The sequence below is a fragment of the Lepisosteus oculatus genome, chromosome 5 (assembly GCF_040954835.1).
Source record: "Lepisosteus oculatus isolate fLepOcu1 chromosome 5, fLepOcu1.hap2, whole genome shotgun sequence".
Classification (NCBI taxonomy): Eukaryota; Metazoa; Chordata; class Actinopteri; order Semionotiformes; family Lepisosteidae; genus Lepisosteus; species Lepisosteus oculatus.
Window position 1 is genome coordinate 21,602,540 of NC_090700.1, and position 23,508 is coordinate 21,626,047.

Below are 23,508 nucleotides of genomic sequence, written 5' to 3' on the forward strand. Positions count from 1 at the left end.
TCCCATGTACTTAGAATCGTGTCACAGGGTGATTTTCATTTGGATGTAGCTTAGACATAACTTGAAAGGACAGCAGAATCATATTGCTTTTAAGAGGCGAATAGGAAATATTGATTTCTGTAAATTGTTTGATGCTATCACTTAGTGAGCAATGTCTATAAAATGTAACTGACAGAACCTTGGATGACTTCCAGCAATAAGATATCGTGGTGTGGAGGGGTTAAGTGCACCAGACTGTACAGCGGATGCATGAGTCCCTGGAAAACCAGGCGCTTCAGCACCAAGTAAATTTAACAGCTCCACACAACAAGATTTTCTGCTTTATCTATAATATCCATTACACTTGACAAATCTTTGACATTTTATTAAATAAATTGAAGAGAGGCAGAGGGAACAGAAACAACAGCAAAAGTACAGACATTGAGATGTGCCAGCTGTCATCAGTCTGTAGCATTTCAGCAGCCTTAAATTAATTATCCACCACCACTGGGGGAAAATGAAATTTATTAAAAAATTAATGTCAGCACTTTTGGGGCAAACTGTTTCGTCTTCGACCCCCCTTCTTTGCTCCGAAAGGCAAACACAGGCCAAGGAGGTTAATGCATTTTCAGTGTATGACTGAATTAAACTCTGCACTTGAGTAGTCATGACTTCTTGCTCATTCAAAGGAGAGCAATTAAAACAGCAGCTTGTAGATTCCTGACAAACTCCAATAACCCTGATGGGTGCAGTGGGTCATCATCAGCAGGCACTTCTGGGCCTGCTGTTTGGTTCTGGGTAAGTACATTCTGGCACTCAGGGATCAATTCTGCACAAGGAATCAAGGAGCTCTCTCCTGAGAACTGTGTCAGTTTTATCGTGTGTCACAGGTAGGAAAACAGTTTAACTGAAAACAGTGTGTAATCTTTTGTAAAGCCTTCATCAGACATCAACACTAAATATGGGCATCAATCTGCCATGTTCTCCTTTTTCTGTCATGCTACTGTATGTAGCTACAAAAACTTGTCCCTTTTTATATCTGTCTTTTTGTATATAAAGAGCCAGAACACTTCTGCATATCCTTTTCTGTAAGTTAAGTTGAACCATCCATCCATTTTCAGTTACTGCTTAGATCAATACAGGAATCAAGTTTAATTTTACAATAAAATAAAAAAAGCATTGAATTAGAATATCACTGTTTGATAAACTAGATTAGCAGTTTTAAAAAAATTCAAATCTACAGTAGATTTGGTTTCAAAAAGCAATGTCAATTACCCAAACATTTTTTCAAAGAAATTATTTTAAAAATGCACTTCCTACGGCAATGTTTTAACTGTAAAGCTTTTATAATTCCATTAACTATTTAAATTAAACAGCAGTGAGGATTGGTTTAATACCCTATTTATTCATGTCTTCTTTTATTTAATCTAGATATCAGATTCTGGTGTATATACCTGTGTAGCAGCAAGTTCCAGTGGGGAAACATCTTGGAGTGCCTTTTTGGAAGTGAGAGGTATAGTATTCTCTGCTATTTTTCCCTGGATCTGTCTCAGAACTGTGGTTCTCTTTCTTACCAAGTGAAAAGAATTCCATTGAGATTTTATTCTAGATCAAAGTTTAACAACTTTTAAACAGAATGAATAAACTGAAGCCAAATTTCTGTTTTTGTACATGCAAGTCAGGATCTTTCAGGAGATTTATCCCAAGGCAGACAGTCACTAACACAAATATGCACGCATTAACATCAGGAACAATTTTCCCAGAACCCAATTAACCTACCGTTGTTTTTCTGAGCACCACTGCACCACCACGGTACTACTACTACTATTACTACTATTACTACTTCTTCTTCTTCTTCTTCTTCTTCTTCTTCTTCTTCTTCTTATTATTATTATTATTATTATTATTATTATTATTATTATTATTATTATTATTATTATTATTATGTGAACCACAGGATAATGTGTTTGTGCAGCAAAAAGTTTCACACTTTAGATGTCAACTTGTTCCAATGAGAAATTAAAGCCTCCTTCTCTGAAAACATAGGCTGTACATTTTCAGGTTGTTAATTATTTTATTTCAAAGGCTGCATACTGCTGCATTATTCCACTCTATCAAAGAACAGTACTTTAAAACATAATACTCTGGGTTTTTACACTGGAGTTGATTTATACAATGAATTAATCTATCCTAGGCTGAGACCAGAAAATATAGTTGTATATAAATATAGTCTGTATACATATATATATTTCAGGATCCCAGGATGAAAAGGGCCCACTGCACTTTAGAGCATTACCTGTGGCTTTCAGTTGATTATATTTGTTGAGATAATCCTATACAATCAAAGTTGTTTTGGTGAGAAAAGTAGCATACATTTGACACATTATCTGTTTCACTTTAAACACATTTCAGATTAACCTGCTTGTAACATGACATTCAGATCTGCTTGTGGTTGAGTTAACATCATGCATTGCAATGGAAGAAGCAAGAGAAACAGGAGCCAATCATGACATGATATTGGTTTTGGAACAATGTGGTTAATGTGACTCAACAACTACAGTTGCAGTGGGGTTATATCTTTGCTTGGGTTTCCCACATTTATCATATTTTGACAAAAGTGATCCTGGACTAAGAGAAGTGCTGGAAATAGTTTTCACAGCTGATTGATCACTTTCACTTCATCCATCCATATATACCATAATGTGTCATGGGGAGAAATAACTGTTGGTCACCTGGGAGCTGCAAGGCCATTTGAGAGGGAATGTCATATATTCTTAGTATCTCTTTTACAGCCTCAATCCAGGTTTTCTTGGTCAACCTCTCGCCTTGACCCTGGAATCCTACTCTAATATGCTCTGTATACCAGTTGGTAGTGGCCGTAAAAGCAAGATGACTAGACCACGTGATCTGCGGTTGTTGTACATAGTGATATACTGTAGCTCCCAACATTTCTCAAAGTCTTTCATTTTTCATCTCATTTGGCCTTGTTGGCAGCTCTTTTCTCATTTCTTAGGTGGTGAGTTTATGTTCTAGACTCTGTCAGAGTCCATGTTTGGTACTGGTACCTCAGAGTAAGATTGAAAATGACTCGTTTTTGGGGATGTATGGGTGTTTCAGGAGAAGTTGAGCAAATTATATTATTTGCTTACTGTATTCTCACATCTATCTCTCTGTTGAGTCTTCCAATGATGCTCCACAGATATTTGAACTCTGACACTTGTTGAAGCTGTGTGCCATTAATGTTGATATTGAGGCTGCTGGTTATTCTGCTCACCTTCTTCATTGTTTTATGCTGATCTTCATATCATTCTCTTCACAAATTGTGTTTAGTCTAGTCATATGCAGTTTCTCTTCATCTTCATTTACAAGACTTTGGTCATCAGCAAACAGCATCTCATTCAAGGCTTCTGGTTCTGGGTTCTGGGTTCTGGGTTTGCCTGTTTGGTAATTTGGTCCATATACTTAATCAAACCAGTCTGTAGTCTATTTAAAGTAAATACATAGCTCTTCTGTTATCTTAAAGAGCTCTGATATTATCCAGGAGCTGTCCTTTCACATTGTACCTCTCCAATCTCCTCCACAATTTCTCTCTGTTTACCCTGTCAAAAACATTCACAAATACTTCTCACTCAGTTGGTATCTGAGTATCCTCTTCCTTTCCTAAAACCCATCTGTGTATCACTCAGTAAATGTTCTACCTTGTACCTGGTGCACTCCTTTAATATTCTATAGTGCTACTGTCTTTCTTCCTTTTTAAAAAATTGATATGCCCACTGCCTGCTGCTAATCTTCTGGAACCTTCTCTCCTTTCATGCCTGCTGGAACATTTCAGTCAACCGTGTAATTCCAATTTCTCCACATGCTAGAATGGCTTCTGTTGTGTTTCTGTCCACTCGGGCTTTTTTGTTGTTTGGCCTGTTATAATAATAATAATAATAATAATTGCTTACACTTATGTAGCGCTTTCTGGACACTCCACTCAAAGCTTTACAGGTAATGGGGACTCCCCTCCACCACCACCAATGTGCAGCATCCACCTGGATAATGCCAGGGCAGCCATAGTGCGCCAGAACGCTCACCACACATCAGCTATCAGCGGGGAGGAGAGCAGAGTAATGAAAGGGATAATGGGGGGTTAATTAGGAGGCCATGATAGGTAAGGGCCAATGGGAAGTTTGACCCCTACTCTTCTCGAGAAACACCCTGGGATTTTTAATGACCACAGAAAGTCAGGACCTCGGTTTTACGTCTCATCCGAAGGACGGCGCCTGTTTACAGTATAGTGTCCCCGTCACTATACAGGGCCATTACGATCCACACAGACCTCAGCACCCCCAGCTGGCCCCACTAACACCTCTTCCAGCAGCAACCTTAGTTTTTTCCCAAGAGGTCTCCCTTTCAGGTACTGACCAGGCTCACATCTGCTTAGCTTCAGTGGGTTGCCAGTTGTGAGTTGCAGAGTGATATAGCTGCTTGTCTAATTTACGATGTTAATATCGTAAGGTCTTCAAGTTCTGGATAACTACATTGAAAATAATACAGATTTTTTAGTTTGCCTGCTGGATTTAGGACTTACTTGGACTTACACTAAAGTACTCTCGCCATCTTTTCCTGATGTCTTCCATCACTGATGGGAATTCCATCCTTATCATTTATCACCCTTGTTGGATTATACAGTTCACGTCTTAATCCTGTGTCTTTCCCACTCTTTTAAAATTCTCTGGTTGAGTGTTTACACAGTTCAGTCAGCTCTTAACCTTCTTAACCTTCTTCCATGATAAACCTTTGGAAATTTTCACAATTCTCTTACAACAGTATCTTGTCTTGACAGTCTTTATTTTACATAATCGTCCTCCAGCTTTGTTTTCACCCATTCTTCTAACCTCTTCTTTTCTCTGATAGTTTTTTATCACCAGGCCATCTGCTTTATCAGTCTTTAATCTTGTTTCTTTATTCCGCATACCCTTTTGAATGTTTCTATCAGAGTGTTCTTAAAAACAATCCATGATTTGTCTGCTAACATTTCTGTGTTGTTTATTTTATCCAATTTCTGTGTAACCTCTCTCTACCACTTTCATTATTTCTTCTTTTTTAAATTTCCTCGGATCAGTTTGGCTAGCTTTGTTTTTGATCTGTATCTGTACATTCACGTGCTCATCGTGAGTGGGTAGTGATCTGTGTCAAGGCCTGTATTTTGATTAGCCTTTGCAGCTGTGATGAGGCTTCTATTTCCCAGTCTTGTCAAAATGAAGTCAATCTGAGATGACATATTCAGATTGTTCCATTTGTAAAATGTCTTTATTTGGCTACTGTATATTTCTGTCTCTAAAACTGTACTTAGGGTGTCTTTGGCAGACCAACTTTGGGTACTGGATGATATTCAAGATACTGTATATAACAGTTCCAAACACTTTTTGTGCCTTCCTCATATTCTATGCCTTTTTTTCATTATCTTTTTTGATGCAGAATCTGCAGGGGCTACAGTAACCAAGAGCCACAATGTGAATGATCTTCCCGGGCCACCCTCCAAACCCCAGGTCACTGATGTCACAAAGAACAGTGTCTCATTGTCATGGCAGCCAGGGATGACTGGGGGCTCACCCATCACTTCTTATGTGATTGAGGCCTTTAGGTATGTCAGCAGCCAGTTCTGATATGAATTTTACTTGGATATTATTATGTGGAAACAACATAATCTGGGTGGAACATGTTTTGGCTATTTACAAAAAAGAAATTCTCCCTAACAGCATAAAAAAAAATAGTTTATCACTCTGTTCTGTGACAAAAATTTAGTACAGATTATTTAGTCATCCATTTCTAAGTTTTATGTGTTGATTTCTGACCTTCCAAGTGATGTTCATGTTTTTTTAATTTATTTGTAATTCCAAATTATGTTTAGCTGCCTTTTGAATTTTGGATAAAGTAACTCAGTAGGTATGTGAAATCTGTTTAAAAGTGTACTACAGTTTTATTTTTATGATGTATGAATGTTAGATAAAATGTAAAAAAATAAATCAATCTACAGATAAAGTGCTTTTCAATTACCGTTTTAAGATTGTATTTTCTTACAGCCAGTCAGTGAGTAACAGCTGGCAAACAGTGGCAGATCACGTCAAGACAACACTCTACACTGTCAGAGGTCTCCGGCCAAACACTATCTATCTCTTCATGGTCAGAGCTGTGAACTTACAGGGCCTTAGTGACCCTAGTCCAATGTCAGAACCAGTTCGCACTCAAGGTAAGGACCAATGTCATGTGTATTCATCCAATTTTAGCTCTACGCAGGACCCTGATGTGTGTAATTCTGATAAGCATGTGTGTCTTCAGATACATATATTTCAGTAGTTCAGTTAGATACTAATACATGTGAGATAAATACTAATACTAATATGTGCAAAAGACAAGGTATGCAGTGTATATTTGGTGTACTGTAGCTTGCCTGGCTGCTTCTCAAGAAGGGAAAGAGTGTCCAGATCCTCTAAAAAGAATCTTCAAAAACATTGATGCATAATTCAAAACACTGAGCTAAGAGCAGTTCAGCTGTGGTTTTGTGAAACTGATCAAATTTTTAGCCAAAATACATGCATGTAAGAAATGAAAATTGTGTAAAACACAGGGTTGTGCTTGTACGAGTGAGTAGGTTTAGATTGTGGAGTGGAGAACCAATAGCCAAGGGATCCATTCTCCTACTGAACATATTGCTGATGTATAGAGTGTTACACTTGGTAGAGTGTATAGAGTATAGAGTGGTACAAAACAGCTCTCAATAATAATTCAAACATGCAAAACAGTATGAAATAAAGGTAATTATTTTTCATTAAATATTTTTTTATTTATGTAACCATGAAGTATCTGTCCAATTATTATATGTCTTAGGATCACTGAAATATTTCTTTAATATAAGTTATTAGAGGGATGGTATCATGGTACAGTGGTTAACATTGCTGCCTTGCAGCACTGGGGCCCTGGGATCAATTCTGAGCCTGAGCTGCTATCTGCATTTGTATGTTCTCCATGAGTTTATGTGGGTTTCCTCTGGGTGCTCTGGTTTTACACCCACACTCAAAAAACACACTGGTAGGTTAATTGGCTTCTGGTAGTTGTACACTGTCTTGCTCTCGTTGCTTACTGGAGTCTCTGACTCCCATGTGTTCCTGAATTAGAAGAAGTGGTTAGAAAATAGTTGGATAGAAGTCATTATAGTTCATTGTATCAGTTATACATCAGCACTAGCCAACCTTTCACATACCTCACTCCAGTATAGAAAACACCTGAGTCAAAGCCCTGGTCTTTTTCCTATTGGGAATTTGTGGAAAGATTTGAAAACTTAGGAAAGTCTGAAAGTTCAGGAAAGCACTAATCCGTTAATAAACATTTAACACCATACAGATTTTGCTGACAACCACAAACAGCTGTGGTACGTTAAGGATTTACTGTGCCTCCAGTTAGTTTTACAGAGTAGAGTAGGCCTGAATCAGATTCTGCTGTCCATGATACTGTGATTGTAACGGTTGCAGGGTGAGGCTCCCATGGAAAGAGTATTTTAAGACCCTATGTGAGGCGGTAAATCTGGAAAGGAATAGGGAACGGAGTTGAGGGAAGACACACAAGGTTTATTGGTGCTCAAAGTGATGACAGGGAAGTCCATGCAGAAGCGAAGGGTAGGTATCTATTGCAACAAATCCAGGGAGGTCCACAGGAGAATCAGGAAACAGTCCATATGTCCATTATCAAGAAATTCATCCAGAGACAAAACAAGAACAGACTGATGAAAAAATAAGAACCAGGAATACAGGGCTTTGTACCAGGCCCCGGGCTCAGAAAGTCAGGGTGGCTACTACTGGCCTATGTCCTCAGACTTCCCCATGAAGCCTGGTGGTAGGCGGGCCATGAGAAAACCATTTTCCAAAGCTAAGCCCTAAAGGCTGGGGGAAGAAAACTTAAATAAGGGACTTAACTAGACACACCAGGAAGTAATCATTAAAATGGCTATCTAGATCATCAGTCAATTAAAGTTTATTTATCAAATGCACAACAATACAGCATGCAGAAGTAGTTGCTGGTAATGAAATGTCTTTTCTGCGAGCTCACCAGGGGGTAAAAATCACAAAATTAAAGTTACAAAATAGGTTTACATAATAATACATAATAATGCAATAGAAATTGAATAAAATAAACTCAGACAGAGCTCAATATAAATAGAGCTGTGATGTGTCCAGGGTGTATGCAATATATTATGTCCAAGTGGTGCAGTATGCCGAATACAATGAAAACTATATGTCCATGTAGCCATTACGGGTGATTTGATGAAGGATCTGCTGCATGGTTATTTAGTCGTTTTTTTTGCCTGGAGGTAGAAGCTGTTCCGTAATCTGTTAGTCTTTGACTGAATGCTTCGATACCGTTTACCGGACGGTAGGAGAGAAAACAGTTTGTGACTGGGATGACTGGGGTCCTTTAGAATGAACCTGGGCTTCTTAAGACATCTAGCTGAGTACATATTCTGGATGTTTGGTAGCTCACAGCCAGTAATGAGCTGTGCTGACTTCACCACCCTCTATAGTACTTTGCGATCCCGGGTGGAGCAGTTCCTATACCAGGCAGTGATGTAACCAGTCAGGTTTCTCTCAGTAGTGTACCCGTAGAAACTGGCCTGGATATGTGGTGGTATGCCAAACTTCTTTAGCCTACGGAGAAAGAGTAGGTGCTGCCATGCTGTTCTGACAACGATGTTGGTGTGGTGGGTCTAGGTTAAGTCCTCTGTGATATTAACTTCCAGGAGCTTAAAACTGCTGTCCCTCTCCACTGAAGTCCCATTGATGTAAATAGGTGTTTGATCTCCTCCCTGGTGTAAAATTAGAGCGGATCCCTAGAGAGGATTAGAGCGCCCGCTGGAGGAAGAGATGTCGACCGTGACAGTGTTCCCTATAGAAGTATACGACTGACACCTTGCACATTCTAGTTGACTGCACCTATATGCCTTATATTGTAATTTCCTCTGTAATTTCACTGGGATGCAATAGGAAGAGTCTGATAACTTTTGCAAAGCCATGTATTCCCTAGACCAGTGATTCTCTAACTGTGGTACGCGTACTAGGAGTGGTACGTGGAGTGCTGCCAGCTGGTACGCCATATGACCCTGGAACTTTGTGTGCACTGAAAAATCGGGACGGGTTTTCATATTTTCTATGACGTGTCGAATACACAGCCTACGTACTACGATACAGTGCACGCTAATACTTGAGTGGACACAGAGCTACAATGTAATTCTATTCCATTCTATAGGAATGTGTGCTATGAACGTAAGTTTTTTTTTAAATACAATTGGTCACTTATCTCCAGCAAATAAAGAGGTAGGAGAATGTGCGTGATTTTGGAACAATGCCAATGTTGTAAACACAGGAATGCATAGAAATGCATGCTAGGAACGCTGGTAATTTTGTGAGCACAGGAAAGCGTGATAGATAACAGAAATATAATTCAGAACTGTTCTAGGTTAATTTGAGAAAAATACACCGAGGGTCTTTGTGTTTCGGTCCCATGCGCATGAAATAAAAACTTATTTTAACTTCTGAGACAGAATCCTGAAATGGGGAAAAATGCAAGCTTGTGGATTGCAAAAGCAGGTAATCCCCAAACTATTTTTGAAGAACCTTATTTACTTTTGGCAAAAGAGCTGACACCTATTATGTGTGGAGAAAAAGCTGCTAAACAGCTCGACCTGCTGCCCCCTCTGAAAGACACATAGAATTATTTAAATGGTGGATGATATTAAAAGTACACTGGTAGAGTGCGTTAAGATGAACAGATGCTTTTCACTGCAATTAGATGAGTCTGTAGTTGAATTGGCCAATTCACTCGTTTACGTTAGATACGAGTTTGAGGGTACGTCCCATGAGTACTTTCTGTTCTGTAAACCGCTACCAACAGGAACTACAGGAGAGCACATATTTCAGCTTCTAATGAATTTATTGAAGAGAATGGCATTGACTGGATAAAATGCGTCAGAGTTTGTACAGACAGTGCTAGAGCAATGACATGCCGACACAGCGGTGTAGTTGCACGAATTGGAGAGGTTGCTGCAGAAATTAATGGACACATTGCAACATCCACCGCGAGACCTTTGCTGTCAAGAAAATGCCTGACGATTTAAAACCTGTTAGACTCTGTTGTGAATTGTATCCACGCTCAAAAAATGAATTCACATCTGCTTTGCTTGACTAAATGGGCTAACTCCTCTCACTGAAATGGGGCTTTTTTATTGTTTATTTTTATTTGTTGTTGTTCCTGTTTTTTCTGTAAAGGGCTTTGAGAAGCCACCTTTAAAGGCACTATATCAAATAAAGTTTATTATTATATGTGTGAGTGTGTGTGCGCACACACACGCTCATGTTGGTTATTGAGAATTTCTGGGGTTCCTATGAGAAGATGACTTGTAGGTGGTACTTTAGTATGCTTTGGTTTGATCAGGGGTGGTACTTGGTCCAAAAAGTTTGAGAACCACTGCCCTAGACTATGGACTTCCTAGTCTCAGGAAAGCCCTCCCCAAAACAATTACCTTTTATAAGATGGCAAATTCTTTGACTTGAGGTTTATTTTATATATTTTTATGTATGCTTAATTCTTTTTATGTTTTCTTTTGCTATATTTGTGTATGTAGTGTTTTGTGATGATCCTGGATAAAATTTGGTTTATTGCTAAAAAACAAAAATAAAAAACTTTGGGGAAGTCAGTACAGGAGAAAATGACATTACTGTTGTTGAATTATCCAGCGTCCCAAAAAACAGATTTGATCCCAATAAATTTCAAGAAATACATTCCATCTTGAGGTGATCCTGTACATCATCAGTATAATCCATTAAACTATATTTAAATAATTATATGCAATAAGGATTGGATGTCTAGGCTCTGAAATGTATGCCTGAAATTGAAATTACAACCCAACTAAGATTAATTATTATTACAAAAATGACTCAATTCAGATAGAGGAACATTTGATTAGGGCTGCATGCAGATCTTAATCTATGTATTACTTCATAAAATACGTTTTGTGTTATTTTGTAACCTCTGATTAAAGTCTCTTGAATCATTGGCTAAATCATACACCATTTAACTTGAGATAGAGTGGATATATTTTTTCATTTGGCAGTATTACTATCTTGATTAATTTGTAAAACCTTGATGCCGTAATTTAAAAAATACTGTTAAATATGCTGTTAATAATTTTAAATTTGTAATATTCATCCAGAAGATTGACATAATCCTGCAATTTATCATCATTGTCATAATATAATTTTAATTATGTTTTTTAATACTTTTCAAGAAATTTACATCATCTGTGTTTTATTATTATCAGTAGCTAGCAGTACACATTGATATTAATTTAAATCATTTAATTTTATTTTAAAAAATATAAGAAAAGAAATGTTCAGCAGCATGACAAGTACTGGAGGTCCCTGTCTCACATTATTGTTTTTTTATGCAATCTGTTCAGAGCTCTGGCTAACACTTTACATAAGGTGAATTGCTTTGCTTCCTGTGAGCAGTGTCATTATCCAAGGAGTTGCATGTATATATTATGACCAAAAACCCTCAGAAAATAAAGCCATATACATGTATGTTTGAATTAATTGTGGATTTCTTGACCTGGTACTACAGCAGTTTAGTGTCCATCACCTTATTTTAGATTTACATTAACCCATCTGCAAGAGACTGATGGGTTAATGTGTTTAACATTTTTGTGAGCCACCACAAAGCAGACAGCAATCTTGTAAACCATAGATTTTATTTTATCTTTCAAGTTAAGAAATTAACAATTGGCCTGTAACTGATGCTTGTTTATTCCAGATTTCTCAGATTTAATTTTTGTCTGATTCAACTGTAGTTGTCACATATTTCTATTGTCCCTGCAGACTCTTTGTACACTGTTCACAAATATGAACTTCTAGTACAATTTATTTTGTATAAAATTATAATATAATGTTGTAGTTTCTATGCGTTGATGACAGACTTTTGTCATTTAAACCCTTGTTTTTTTGTTTGGGTAAATTCTTAATTCAGCCAGAGTTCTGTTGCAATAGCAGCATAATCAAATGTATGCCCTGAACATATCCTTACTGCAGGCAACATGTGAATCTATGAGTGTTTCAGAAGCTGTTAAGTGATATACTTGTGACCCTCTCCTTTTGGAAATAATGTGGAAATAAGTGCACTCATTTGTTAGTTTAACATCCCATTCACTAGATTTGGATTTGTTTAAATATGCTATATACAGTAAATTGGCAAGTTTTGGAAACAGAAGATGATCAGGTCATAACAGTGCCAACATTTGTTGTTTTTCTAGAGGGTGAAGTGGGTAAAAAAATATTTTTCTGTCTTTCATGCTTATTGTAGTTTTACAAGAAATAGTGATGCAACAATTAGTTTTTTGGGGGGTGGTGTGTGTTGAGTATTTACTTATAGTGTGGTTTGGGTTAACCCATCTACAGTAGCTGAGGGCCAACCTCCTGGCTATAGAACAATGAAGATGGGACCCCCATGAAGAGTGAGGAGGGATGTTTGAGATGAAAAGCGAAAAAGAGGTTGATATATGTTCAATGTGGTGAAAAGGTTATTTAGGCACATTTGACTTTTCACATTTCACACCAAGTCCTTTTTTAACAAATAACAAACAAAACTTCTACTTTTCCATCATTTAAAAAAATAAACAGCCAGCATTTAATATCTTTGTGTGAAAAAAAGGAGAAAGAGCAGACACGTTTCTCCCACCAGTGCAGTATTCAAGCCATTCATACCTCAACATGCTGTCAGTTCCACAGTGCCTGACAGGTGCAAGGGTATATCTTTCACTGATGCTATTGCAAACCTGTTGGCATCTAGAAATCATAAGAACCACTGTGTGGAGTTCACCCCTTGTTTCAGTAACGTGTGGCACCCTCTTGAGTCTTTATCAGCAATAACTTGAATTAAACATTTCCTGTAAGAAGTGATTGGGCTCCAACATCACCTGGGTGAAATCCTGGCTTACTCTTCCTTACTGCTTCTACGCTTTGAAGTTTGAGTCTCGTATGCACCATTCTCTTTAGGTCCTGCCACAGCTCTATGTGGAGTTTAGTTCTGGACTATTACTTGGCCATTCCAAAATCTTATTATATCCAAGTGCTGTTTTGTAAACTTGAGCCATACAGCAATGTTCATCTTGAAAAGCAGGATTTTCATCCTGCTATCCCTCAATGACTTTTACCACAACTACAGAGAATTGTACATCCCTGAAGGTATCCTTGGGGTTCTCTGAAACTTCTAGGAGCATTATACTGTCTGGTCTTTGCAAGAAGTTGGTAGGATAGCTACTGGTGATTAGACTGGTAATATTCTTGAATTATCTTCATTTGTTGCTTGTCTTTTTACTGTAGAATGATTTATTTCATATTGCTGTTTGGAAATGGCTTACAATCCTTCCCAGACTGAGTGTCACAGATTTCTCTTGATCTGGGCACGATATGTTGCCACAGACCCGAGTGCTTAAGACCAAGCTCACAAAGTTTCTGATTTTATATACATTAAGAAATCACTTCCTGATGGTCAACTAATCATTTGCACATTTTTGTGCACTTGATTTTACATATCCTCTTAATTGAAATGGTAGATTTACTTTTTCACACAAAGGTATTGAATGCTAGCCGATTTTTTTTGTGTGTTATTTGTCAAATGAGGTGTCTACTATTAGGACTTGTTGAGGACTAGGTGAAGGTCGAGTATGTCTAAATATGTTAAACTTTGAAATCTTAAGGGGTTTTATTGACTTTATCACCACTCTTCATATAGTTTTGAGAAAGTATGTCGGGAATGATTATGATTATGTGGTGGTGAAAGTGGTTTGATTGTTTTGGTTCCTCCCAAACTTTGATTAAAAACTATCAACTCAACAACTCTGTCTTTTTTTTATTCTTTTCCAGATATCAGCCCCCCTGCACAGGGCGTGGATCACAGGCATGTTCAGAAGGAGCTAGGAGAGGTGATAGTGCGACTCCACAATCCTGTGGTTCTCAGCCCCACCACAGTTCAGGTCACATGGACGGTGAGTAACACTGAGCGTTTCTCATCTGTTAAAGAAACCTCCTTGTTCTAAAAGAACTATAGTTATACTATCTTCCTGATGCAAGTATTTCAGCCTGTGAGTTGGGTATTCAGAATTACATTCTATATCAATTTGTTTATTTTATGCTCGCCTTCTTTAAAAAGTAATAAAGATGGAATAAACAAAATAAACTTTAACAGGATTAAAGTAAAGTATTAGAGTAAAGTGGGGGGGAATTCTCTGGAGCCTGAAAAATACTTCAAACTAACATCAAAATGGCTTAGGTTCATAAGACCCATAACACCCACAAAAAAGTTTATTGACTTTAAGTGTTTCTACCAATTTCTAAATGTGCGATTTAGAGATATGATGAACATTTTAATGATAAAGTAAAGAATAAAAATTAAAGAGCAGCAGGTCAGAGACATAGATTTCAAAATTCTTCATGCTAATTTAATTGTCCAGCACAGAAGATTATTGTAAATGTGAAATGTAATGCGTCAGGTGTATCTCTCTGACTGCTAGTATAAAGTATAGAAAATCTTTTCAAATACTCCTCCTACTGCAATTTTATCAAAATGTTGTATCCAGTCCTTAGAAGTACTTTAACTTTCATTAATTTAATTTAATTGAATTAATGGGTTTAGATTTTTTTCCTATTAATTGATTTTTATAGTAGAAGAATTATTCTTACATATGTCAGTAAAAAGGGGTTCAAAAAGCCTTAAGTTGCCTAAAACATTCAATTAATGAAAAGTTGAAACCGTTTCGCTGATTTATACAGCCTCTTCAGCTGAAAACAGCTGCTTAATATCCTCCTTAAAAATCCAGCTCACTTCTTTCAGTGTTAACAAGCTATTACATTGAATTATTTCCCTTTTTCACTGCATAAATTGAAGTTTTCTCAAAGTAAATGGAGCTATGTTTAAAAAAGCCGGCACTTATCATTTGCAGTTTTGGTTGTGTTAAGTCTGTCTTCGATTTTGGGCAAATTGGTGTTTATTACCCTTTGTAGTCTGTGTGTATTTTATGCTGCATATTTCAAATTCCTTTGGGTTGTATTGGAGTCAGTGTCTGGTATTAATGCAGGCAGCATGATAGGTTTACATTTGTGTGTGTAATAGAACCACATTATTTATTATGGCAGATTTGTTTACATACGTGCATTGGAATATTTAACATTATTATTCAGAATTCACAAGTCCATATATTATTTAATACATTAATTTTTGGAATGGTGGAATCTGAATTTTTCTATTCACTTTTACATTAAGTTAAGTCTAAGATTCGCAATGCATGTAAAATAGAAGGTGCTGATTTTAAATTGACATGGCAAGGATAAAACACTCAATAAGGGTAGTATTCATTAATTAGAGTATATTACTACAATCTAATGAACCATTTGTAGAAAATTAATACAGGAATACTAGTAAACTTTGTTACTCCCTTACTTTTAAACTAGCATAGGAAGTAAAAAAAAAAAATTACACGTATTTTAGAGAAAGGTTCAGCTGTATTGCCAGAGCTTAAAGTGCTGAGATTAAATGAATATTTGAATCTTGTAAAATGAAAAGAAAAACTGAAAATATGAATACAATAATATTATGTGCACAAAGGTATGAAAAGGCTATTTTTGTGAACTCCGAGTCTATAAATATGTGAGAATAGAATAACAAATGCTTCAGTACCCTGTTTTTTCTAGACAAGGCTTTCTTATTGTGTGTGGTATTATCAATCACCCTACTTCTTTCTACTTCCCATTAAGGATTTTAAATCATGCTTTATTTAAGGACTCAATCCTGTAACAAATAAAAGGTAAGGTCTGTCTGTGGTAATGTAATGCCATACTTTACAGCTTTTAATTGAGCAAAGGGTGTCAGATCTGATGATAAAAGGACCATTAAAAATGTAACAGCTTTTCAGACAATCATACACTGTTGATATATTCAAGGAAAATGGGCAGACGTGTGCTGTTAGTAGATTATTTCCCTGTTGTCAAATTTTTTTCAGTTATGTGCTCTTTAAAGATTCCTTCGCAACTTTGTAACACATTCTCAGATTTCTTTAGCTCCAAAATCGACTACATCCGGCATCACATTCTCTCCACAACACACACCATTTCCACACCTCCTGCCTGCTTGCCCAACTTTCTGGATCCCTTCTCTCCAATTTCTCTGCATCCATCAGTAAACTGGTTTCACATATGAAATCCACCACCTGCCTATTAGATCCCATTCCCACCACTTTATTTCAATCCTGTTCCACTTCTCTCCAACCCATTGTCCTCAATTAAATAAATGATTCCTTGAACGCTGGTGTTGTACCAATGGTCCTTAAAACTGCTGCCATTACCCCTGTGCCAAAAAAGCTTAACATATCTCTGGGCAATCTAAACAATTTTTGCCCCATCTCAACTTTCCCTTTCTGGCAAAATTCTAGAACATGCTGTCACATTTCAGTTACATAACCACCTCATTACAAATAACCTTTTCAATCCCCTCCAATCTGGCTTCCGACAACTTTACAGCACAAAAACTGCCCTGGTCAAAGTCACTAATGATCTTTTAATAGCTTCTGACGCTTGTTCTCTTTCTATTCTCATTCTTTTTGATCTCAATGCTGCTTTGACACTGTTAACCATTTAGGAATATTTTGCATTCAGAGGGACACTTATTAATTATAGCAGTAAGTCACAAAATGATTCTTTGATGGCTATTAGAAAACCGACCTTGCAGAATAGCTCGGCAACGCACGCATATGGATATTAATACACAAGAATACATTTATAAATTTATAAAATGTGCATATAAACATAACAGATCTTATAGTGAGGGTTAGCAGAATACAAAAGGTTTATATTCAATAGCGAAGAGTTACAAACCAAGAGGAACATACACTCAGTATACCATTCATTTATAGTGAGCTTTAATAACAACTTTTACACAAAATACTCCAAAGCAAGTACATCACTCATAGGAATTAAATTGATATCAACTGGGATTGAGGTTACAATTGAATTCTCGAGCTGTAATGAAGAATGTTGAATACTCATCCAATCTGTGTGGATTCAGATCTCCTGCGGACACAAGGGAACAGCAACAGGCTGTTGCTGTGTTCAATTGGTGTCCTCTGACCCGTTGCCAGGCAGTCCTGGTTTGGCGTGAAGTGGGGAAGAAGGAGGAAGAGATTCCTGCTGCGGTGCGCTGGCAGTTGCTCTCTGAAGACCGGCTAGTTAGCCCTTGCTTAACTAGCAGAGATTGTGCACATGAAAAGTGACTGCGGGTCCAAGCAAGTCACACTCTTTAGACGTGAAGAAGTCTGGTTCGTTCCCGATGTAGCGCTAGTTCTGAATACTGATATTCAGCTGTTGACAGTTCCAACCGTAGTTCACTTGTTGATCAGGTGAGTGTTCGCAGTGGGGTACTTGGTACCTCAAGGCTTGCTGCTGGGCTAACCTCGGGAGGATCCTTTGGTAACACGTGGGCGACCTCCGGTCTCAACTCTTAGAACAAAGTAAAGTCCTGGCACTCGGACACACTGGCCATTACATGATTCTCTGAGATGAGTCTGGCAATGTCCTGAAGGGGCCCCTTCTGGGCCCTGTGCTGTCTCTTTTATGTGGAGGAACTACGGTCATTCATTGGTTGAAAGTCCCGTGGGCATTCGAGACCCACGTGGGGTTACTCTGCCTACCAGTTCCTGATTGGCTGATCAAGGTGGAGGATGAGTAACAATGCTCTCTGACTGTCTCCTCTAACTGTATATTCTCATTCTGCTTATCTTGTGTATTTTTTTATTGTTGTTGTTGTGATTCTGTAAAGAGCTTTGAGAAACCACCTTTAAAGGCGCTATATAAAATACAGTTTATTATTATTATTTTTATTCTGTCACTCCTTGGTTTTTGCAGGTGGACCGCCAGTCACAGTTCATTCAGGGCTATCGGGTCTTATACAGACAAACCTCAGGACTACCCTCACCTTCCAGCTGGCAAAGCCAGGATGTGAAAGTGCCAACAGAGAGGAGCGTTGTTCTTTCTGGTCTAAAGAAAGGCGTTGTCTATGACGTCAAAGTCCGCCCATATTTCAATGAGTTCCAAGGCATGGACAGTGAGTCCAAGACAGCTCGCACCACTGAGGAAGGTATGCTCAATCCTGATACCTTTTCTAAGTGCCTTTTCTTTTACCTCTATGCACAGCTTCAAAGTATTTTAATGACCTGGGTCCTGAAAGAATTTGTACAATCTTTTACAATCCACATATCACCTTTCAAAAACAAGTAAGATTAAAATATTGGGTTTAACCAGTGTGCTTTTGACAGCAACCAGCAGCAACTTAACAAATGTTTTAATCTGCCATCGTTTCTTCCACCTTAAAGCTGTGTGATTTATTTTCCCAGATAGCACATTTCACCAAACTCAGTTTCCCTACCTCAGGTGCATCTGTTTTTGAGGCAGATAGTCCTACTGATGGTTGGCTTGTATCCCTTGTTTCTGTTCGTATGAAAAACAATAAAAACATAACAGATCTATTCCAGCAATTAATTCCCCCTCATTGTCTGGCAATCTGGTACAGCAGGAAGATATTTATAATGACATAGTGATCTTAAATGTGACAGGGCCATTTATTTTCTAATGTCTCCTCAGAAAATAATCTTTCTGAAGAGCAGTCCTTGACGTGCATCCTCCCGTAGAGTCTGTTTGTCTGTCACATGCTGAGGCCAGTAGTTGTGTTCCTACTATTACTGAGTAGATAAAATTTGTAAATTATTGTATCAGATATCTTAAATCTCAACAGAAGCATGCAGAAGTTTTGCATTGCTTCAAGATAATAGCAATTTCTTTCTCATGAAAATACGAAAATGGTGTCTGTATGAATGGTTCAACCATCCACTTTGACAGGCCATCTGGGCTACATAAAGAATGAAATATGAAAGTACTAAAAATTGACACTTGCAAAACTTGTTTAAACAATGGCATGATACACCAGTAGCTGGTGTGCTTACCACAGTGTAACAATTATCACCAATGCCCCGTTTAATAATTTAACGTTTTATTGTTCACATGTATTGTATACTGTAGACATTTACTGTAATTATATACTGCTCAAGTCTGAAGGTGTAACTGCCACATTTTGGAGCTCTACGAATTATAATTAAATATGTTCCCAAATACCTGTAGGACTTTCTAAATGGGCATTTTTAGTAAGATCATGTGAATGAGATTGATACGATTTACTGTGATAGTAATAATATATAGTTCACTGTTAAAACTCAGTGATGGATTGAATTTAGGGAAACACACAGAGGAAGTAGACATAAAAGAGAATGAAGGAACAGTAAGAGAGGATAAAAGAGTAACAATCTATGAAAAAAGAAAAAAAACGTTATTGGAGCTAGGAGGATTTTCACTCTTTTTTTACATTGCTGATATCACCATCTCCTTTAATAAGTAAGTACAGTACATATGGCTTTTGTTCATGGTCTTGCCTTTGGCAGAAATTATACAGGAGGAGCAGGACACCATAGATTTATTGAGGATTACAGCCCTGGATTAATAAAATTTCTGTTGTCCATTAAAGCAATTAAGCTTCCTGTGGAGTGATCCACACTGATTTTGCTGAGTATGTTAATCTTTATCATCCTTTCCTCAAACAATATAGTTTAGTTTCCTTGTATGGTTAAGTATGGTTAGTACCCTAAATTTACCCATTGATACCCATTGACTCAGAATTTACAAATTACCCTACTAATTGGGTTACTAACAGTAGTAGGAAATGCTTTTAGCAAATACACATTGAGTAGAAACTTATAGCTTTGCAAAGCTCCAATTCAGTTCAGAATCCATGTTATGTTTATTAATCGTTCCAAATATAGTTGGGATGAAATTATACAATAGACAGGTTTTTGTTAACAGGTTAATTTTTTTAATAGTAAGTGAAATTGCACTATTAGGCTTACATGTTAATAAGAGAGAACATTTCTCTTCTGTAGTAAACTCTTTTTTATAATGAATGGTTCTCAGGTTTTTTCACACTAATTCTACAAGAATAAATAAAATGAACTTGACTGTTGTGATAATAATAGAGTGGAAGTAATCAGGGTGAAGAGGTTTTAGAAGAGTCATAAAGCCTTCAGTTGTGAATCTAAGGTACCGCAGGAACATTTTTACTGTTCTGTTCTTTCTTCTGTCTTGTTTGATTACTCAGTTTCAACAAAGTATAAAAGCTTATATAGTTTTCTAAAGCAGAATGTCTTTGTGATTTTGTATTTGACCATTTTATGCTTCATTTCTTATTTAAAAGCCTTTACTTTCATATGTTGTACCCACAGTAGTAGTGTGGACCTATATCTGAAGACAAACCACAATTCAGTGTTTTAATGGAAAAATGAATTTGGTGTGTTTAAATCTTATCTGACATGGGGTCTATGTACTTGAGCACAATACAGAGTCACATTATGGCAGTGATGTATTTTACAGCTAATGTACTTATTAACAGCTGGTTCATTACTGTACATGATAACAGAGTGCTTTTAGGTCACATATGCATAATGCACTGCTTTAACATGCACACATTAACTTTGAATGACATTGTAGTGACAAGCCATTATGTTGACATTTTGTTACTGTGAGAATCTTTACCCATGCTTCCACTATTAAATAGGTGAGAAGCCTCCCAGAGCTATCGTGCTTGAGATAGACTATTCTATTTTTTAGAGCAGGCATTTGTCACAGTTTGGTGGCCATTTATCTTCCACTTCCTTGGCTTGTGAAGGAAACAAATGGAGTTCTGTTTGGTTGCATCCTGAAAGGATGAGCAGCGATTTGGAGTCTTACGCAATCTGTTGGGAGAGTCTGAGAGCTAGAATAATGGACCTGTCAGGAATCAGCCATGGTGTTCGTTACAAGCCAGCAGCAAGGGAAATAAGAAAACACTTAAAAAACTATTATTTTTCATCATGTGCCTGTTTCATAAGTGCTGTCCTTCCAGGCAAGTATTTTAATTATTAAATGGCATTCTAAGGCTCATGTTTTGTTCTCTGTGATACTAAAAAGAAACTTGAGGCTGATGCGTCCACTCAGAAGAACCTTTGACTTCACTTTTGCTACTACCCACATTAATTTTTTTATAATTGCATCATAACTCATCCGAGAAAGAACTCACGAATAGAAACTGGTTGTGTGTAGCCAGTGAGAATTTACTTCAAATACTCTAAAGTTTTTTTTTAATCAGATTCCCAAAACACACTTTACAAGCTGGTATGCTTTCTAAAAGCTCAAATAGAATGCCTGAGCTAGGCTCTCCAAAAGCTCTCCAAAGAGTTATTCATTAAACAATGGAATGGAGACATTTAGCAAGCTAATTAAATATGCATATTTTTATTCAAGTGCTATTATTTTTTAACTATGAGCATTCACAGTTCTCTAAAATGATAGTAAAATAAATAAGATTTTGCTTTTCATTTTCATATTGAGTTATAATATGCAATTTGCATTGGTCCAAAATAGTTATTTCAGATTATTGTATCTATAGTTCCACTGAATATTTAGCTTTCTTTTTAGATATGATCTTAATGGTATTTTAAAAAAAACTTGATTTGCAATTTTTTAAATGTTAGTATGCAAATTCCTAAATAATAGACTACTGTGCGGTGACTTGTTCTTAGACTGACAGCTAACTGAGCCTTTGTCACACATTGCATGGAAAAAGGAGTTTAGCTTTATTAATTGACAAGCAATACCAAACAAAAATGCTGATGTTTACTGGCTTCTGCATATTCTTACTTGCTTCATTTCACTCATCACCTGGCCTCTCTTCAGAAAGGCATTTTTCAAAGTTGTCAGCCCAGTACAGCTCATGCATATTCAGAACCATGGCAAGGGTGTACTCTTGCCCATCCACTGCTTCCATTTTCCCTGTTTTAGCAAAATGAACGCTCCAGCAGCTGGATTAATGTCTTCATTCTCTCTGCCTGGTATAGCCCCAAGCGCTCCTCCACAGTCTGTCACTGTCCTGATGGTTGGAAACCATAACAGCACCAGCATCAGTATCTCTTGGGACCCGCCACCTCCAGATCACCAGAACGGGATAATCCAAGAGTACAAGGTATTTTTGGGAAATTGATCCAACTCCCTCTCCCTTGACTAAATCTCTACTGCACTCCCTCACTATGCACTGGCTATTTTACCTATTATATATTATGTTATGGTTTTACATATCATATTACACTGTGCTTTTCTCCTGGTGGGATGCTGTGCTTTGAAGGGAGACATACTGCATCCTGAAACACATTTCCTCTAACTAGACACTGAGGATCTGTACTGTTAACTCACAGAGATGGATAGGTTTGACTTTGGTTTTCTGTGAAATCCATTGGCAGAAAGTTTACTTTATGAACTTCATGAAAAAATGAGAGAACTGATTTTCATATGTAATTACCCACCAAGACTACCCACATTTACCTTCACAGATGAGATTGCACATATTTTGGGTGATATCCCTCACTGAAATGTTTTATCATTGTTTTTTATTAATATGTATGGCACATTATGTGCCATAAATTTATAAATGAGAATATGTATACTAAAATTATCTTTCAAAATGTAAGATAGAGATCCTCTTTCTCAAAGCATTTCTTTAGGTATTTAGAAAACAGCTTTATAGCTCTGTGAGATTTGTTGATTTACATTGAAAAGTAGAACTCTAATTTCTTTTGTCTGTTTTTAGATCTGGTGTCTGGGAAATGAGACTCGCTTCCATGTCAACAAGACTGTAGATGCAGCAATTCGCTCCGTTCTCATTGGAGGACTCTACCCTGGGATTCAATACCGGGTCGAGGTGGCAGCGAGCACCAGTGCTGGTGTGGGGGTTAAAAGTGAACCACAGCCTATCATTATAGGTGAGAAAGATGCCCTCTTTACACTTGGCCTGCTGTAGATTAAAGTAGAGACATATAGATATTATATTAGATAAGCCTTTTTCCCTGATTAGCTATTTGGAATAAAGGACCATTGGTAGCTGTGTTGAACACCTTTTACTTTTTACCATCACTCATAGAGGTAGGCAACACAGGGAACAATAACTTAACTCTATGTAAAATATATATACTGTATGGAAAAATGTCTCATACACCTCATTGAACAGGTAAAGGATTGAGCAATCAAACACTTGATTTTAAATTCTTCTAATGTTTCTTCTATTGTGAAATCTTTTTATTTATACAATGCAAGCATTGATTATATTTAAACATTATACTGTGCAGTGCCAAGTTAAAGATTAACATACCAGTTAATGTTACCTTGATGATATTTGACTTGTACAGGCATGCCTTGATATTAGTAAATAATAATAATAATTAGTACCCACCTCACAAAGTGTTGTACAAACCTGCATGGTGAAATGTGACCTCTTAGTCATTCTGGTGGCAATGCATTTACAATAGAAATAAACAGAATT

At 37.2% G+C, this 23,508-nt stretch overlaps 1 protein-coding gene across 13 annotated transcripts in view; it reads left to right on the plus strand.

Annotated features, from left to right (window-relative positions):
* Positions 1-23,508, plus strand: part of robo2 (roundabout, axon guidance receptor, homolog 2 (Drosophila)) — a 618,934-nt gene that overhangs the window by 528,191 nt on the left and 67,235 nt on the right. For all 13 annotated transcript variants that reach the window (XR_001477914.2, XM_015341922.2, XM_015341928.2 and 10 more), the window contains 7 exons: positions 1,411-1,492; positions 5,446-5,611; positions 6,051-6,217; positions 13,935-14,056; positions 17,964-18,195; positions 22,034-22,158; positions 22,780-22,951. Coding sequence is in view for 12 of the 13 variants with exons in the window: in XM_015341922.2 (XP_015197408.2) it covers positions 1,411-1,492; positions 5,446-5,611; positions 6,051-6,217; positions 13,935-14,056; positions 17,964-18,195; positions 22,034-22,158; positions 22,780-22,951 (1,066 nt within the window). In the remaining variant the exon portion in view is untranslated. The remainder of the gene's footprint in view (positions 1-1,410; positions 1,493-5,445; positions 5,612-6,050; positions 6,218-13,934; positions 14,057-17,963; positions 18,196-22,033; positions 22,159-22,779; positions 22,952-23,508) is intronic.